Below are 4,278 nucleotides of genomic sequence, written 5' to 3' on the forward strand. Positions count from 1 at the left end.
ATGATGACAATTTGGTCTTTTTTTTATGAAGAATACTACAACTACAAGCACTTCTTTTTTCATCATACAGTATCTACACTTCTAGGCACATACCAAGATCCACCCAGCCCTGCATACCACAACAGCAAATTTTTTTTAATAGTCAGTGAGAACAGTTCCATCTTCAGTGTTCAGTGGGCTTCAATACATCTGAATACTTAATATCCTGAATGTTCCTTTGAAATGAACCTAACATTTTTATTCTAATTGGACATATTTATAAAATTTTATGGACTGATTCAAGATAAATAAAATATTGGATATTTATAATAAGGAGCTTCCGTAATGACACTTGTAGGATCAATAGGATCTTTTTATGTGTTTGATTTGTACTTCAACTCTCTTATACTCAGCCATTAAAAATATGCACATGAAATATAGTCATATTCAGTGTAATGATGTATAGTCTGACAATCTTTACATAAATTATATCTCACCAGATATTTTTTCTTATAGTCTCAAACAGCCTGCATATCCATTATTTTTTATTTGTAGCTTATTTAGATAATTTACATAATAAATAGAACATTGAAAATATTCCTTATTTGATTTTGCAGTTCCTCCTGATTTGAGTGTAACAACATCAACAAGTGTGAAGACTTGGAAAGACAATCCAGTAAACTTAACATGTTTAGCAGATGCTATTCCTAATGCTACAATTAGCTGGTGGTTGAGAAATAACGAGATTAGAAAGCAGAATAATTCTGCATTCTACACCATTCTTAGTACAGTTGCTATTAGTAAGCTTTTGGTAAGCTACAATATAATTATATTTTAATATTCATTTACATGTAAACACACAAACACATAGAAAAAATTTTTATATCATATATCACTGTTAATAGGAATTAACCTCTAATTATTTGTTTAAGAATTTTTAGAAGGACTTTTTGATAATTAGGTTTAACTGTATTCACGTATCAAGTATTTATACATTCATCTTAGTGTAGATATCATTAAATTTGAATACTTTCAACTTACTGAATTAATAATTATAACTTTGATATTGTTGCGTCAGCGAGGTCACATGACTAGTATCATGCCACGTCCTTCTAGAAATATCCTATTCCTTCATGAATGCTCTAGCGTTTACTAGATATGTGTTAGTCTTGTATATATAAGACGGTCACAAATTGACGGCAACAATGTGTGTGTAATTGAACTGAGTATTGTTGAGTCGAGCACGAGCACGTGAGACGTTTGTTGAGAATTACAGCATTTGTTATAGAGTGACTGTTGAAATTAAGTGTATCGTAAAGTTGTATTCGGAAAGAAAAAACCTGTTTTATTTAAGAAAGGACTTGTGTCACTAAAGTTTCGTTGGAACGAATTTACGGAAAATTAACTAATGACTGGAGGCATAACAAATTGGTGTCAGAGAGTGGGATGGAAAAGAAAAAAAATGGAAACGAGAAGTGGCAAATCAAACTACAGCTTAGCAGCTTTGATGGCAGCAGTACAAGAACAGCAAAAGAAACAAGAAGAACGAGAAGAGAATCAAGAAGAGAAATTACAGCAGTTCTTGGAGGAAAAAGAAAAGAAACAAGAAGAATGAGAAGAGAAATTACAGCAGTGGTTGGAGGAAAGAGAAAATAAACAAGAAGAAAGATTACAGCAGTTGTTGGAGGAAAAAGAAAAGAAACAAGAAGAGAGACAGCAGCAGTTACAAGAAAACCTGCATCAGTGGCAGCTCGAACAGCAAAATAAACAAGAAGAGAGATTACAGCAGTTGTTGGAGGAAAAAGAAAAGAAACAAGAAGAACGAGAAAATAAACAGGAAGAAAGTCTCCAACAGTTGCAGGAAAGTCAGCAGCAACTACAGAAAAGTCAACAACAGTGGCAAGAAGTACAAATGGAAAACATTAGTAAATTTAAAAGCGAAGAACTTCCCTTTGAAATAATTTCAAACCAGAGTTCTTGCTAACTAAGTATATGATTTGATTATCTAAAGTATCAGTTTTAGAATTACTTCTACAACTTCTAGTGTACAGAGAGATCCTGGGAATGTACTGTTAGCTCTCATTGATCAGCATATTAGGGCTTTAATGTGATATTGTCTGTTGATGTCTAAGTCAGGCTGTTTAATCGTCTAGTTGCTTTACTTATGGGGCATCTGCCTTTTTCTGATGTTAGTGAACATGCACAGTCTTTTGCCCAACCCTGTTTGCCTTCTTTAACTTTTATTTTCTGCTTCTGTTGGTCTTATTAACTTTTTTTTAGGTATTTACTATTTTAAATCTTAAACCAACTTCTGTCATCTGAGGGTGCTAATGTTATATCAGCAATTCTCAAACTTCAGTGACATGCTTTCAAGCCAAGCAAACCAAACACTATTCGGTTAGTTAAAATTGGCTTTCAATTCATTAATATAATGGTATTGTATTTTGAAAATTAAAAAAATCTTTGTTTCATCTGTTTTAAAGTATCCTTCATAAAGTAAAAAAAAAATTCAATCTTTGGCAATACACATAGAACTCACACCAAAACTCCCCCTCCATCACTGACTTTACCAGCAAATGTTGAGAATGAGACATGACTCATTCTACAGATACAAGTGAAGCAGTGATATGGTCTGCTTGGTTGTTGCCATGGAAATGAGACATAATTAGGCCAGGCAACAAACAAAAACCACAACTTGAAAATCAAGCATTTCATGAGGAGCATGGTCTCAGCTGATAGGTCTGATCTTTTTAAGTGAATATCAACATGCTTTGAGTGAGTTATAGTTTTGTTTATGCCTGTCAATTGCTGGTTTTGTGTTATTTTAATTTGTTTATCATTTGAAACAATTATAAAAGATACATTTAATTAATTATTATGATTGAACTTCCATTTCATTTTTTTAAACAACTGCTCACAATATATGCTGTAGTTTTGGTTCAACTTGCTCTCACATGCCTGCTCCACCCCTATGTATCATTGCTTCCTCCATCATGGTGCTCGCCACACATCACTCTCAAACCTTAATAACCCAAAGACCCCTTTTAATTTAAATTTTTTTCATGGACCCCAAACCTATCAAAATATTTTTTTGAAAAAAATTTTTTATGTACATGAAGAGCTGTATTCCAAAGTTAAATGTTTTAATTTATATAAATGTAATTTTATGAAAAACATTTTTTATTATATATATATCCTATTTTTTTAAAGTATTTTCATGAAATTTCGAATATGAATGAGTCTTGGACCCCCTGGACTACCCTTGCTGAACACGCTGAGAAATGCTGTGTTAGATAATTCAGCTTTTAAATCATTGTATCTTCGACCTTCCTGATATTTGGGTATAAACAACCCAAATTCATAGATTATCAGATGATTGTTAATTGCACCAATTAGAAAAAATAACATAAAGCCACTTGAGAATATTGCAGTATAAGTTCAAACCAAGCTTACTGGTATTATGTTACTGATCATTGCTCTGGCTTTTAATACCTGGAATGTCATGTTACAGAACCTTATTGTAAATTAGATACTGCAAAATGGCATTTCTGATTAGTGCAAGTCTGAAAATATTCATATTAAACCAATTCCAAAATCTCAAATCTATCAACTGTTCAAGATGGGGAAAAACTGACTTAAAAACCAAAGAAAAAGCAAAAGTTTAATAACCCAGCCATCTCATAATCATCAGATACTAGCCTTCCTTTATCATCCCTCAAGGGTCCTACCCCATCCTAACATTTTGTTTACCCTTAATGTATTTAAAGAAATCTTTAATGTTAATTTTTACATTTTCAGCCAACCTTTTCTCATACATCCTTTTTCATGTCCTAATTTCCTGTTTCACCAACTTTCTTGATCTTCTATAATCTTCTAACTCTCCTGTCATACCAGTCAATTTAAATTTCTTAAATTTATTATGCTTTTCTTTAATTTTAACTCTTAAACTCTTTGTGAGCCAACCTCCTTTTTTACTTGCAGCTGGCCTTTTCTTTCTATTAGGAATATGTTTACCTTGAGTATTTAAAAATTTTCTATATCTGCTCAGCATCTCCAAATAAATCAGCTGCCCAATTTACAACATATAATTCTTGTCGCATCCCTTCAAAATATGTTGTTTTTTTTAAATTTGTAACCAAAATATCATTATTCCTTATCTCCTTATGCAGCAAAACATTGAACCTAATAGAGCAATGATCACTTGCACCCAGATATTCTCCAATTTCCACCCTCTTGATAATTTCTGTATTTGAAGCTAACAATAAGTCTAAAATAGCATTGTTTTAGTTTGTTCCTTGA

The 4,278-nt window shown here is 32.2% G+C and overlaps 1 protein-coding gene across 1 annotated transcript in view; it reads left to right on the forward strand.

The window, feature by feature from the left end:
• Positions 1–596: 596 nt before the first annotated feature.
• Positions 597–4,278, forward strand: part of LOC111089440 (fasciclin-2-like) — a gene marked incomplete at its 5' end in the record, with an annotated part of 41,442 nt that continues 37,760 nt past the window's right edge. The window contains one exon of the mRNA XM_022401937.1: positions 597–790. Coding sequence (XP_022257645.1) covers positions 597–790 — 194 coding nt within the window. The remainder of the gene's footprint in view (positions 791–4,278) is intronic.

The sequence above is a fragment of the Limulus polyphemus genome, unplaced genomic scaffold (assembly GCF_000517525.1).
Source record: "Limulus polyphemus unplaced genomic scaffold, Limulus_polyphemus-2.1.2 Scaffold6243, whole genome shotgun sequence".
NCBI classification, from domain to species: Eukaryota; Metazoa; Arthropoda; class Merostomata; order Xiphosura; family Limulidae; genus Limulus; species Limulus polyphemus.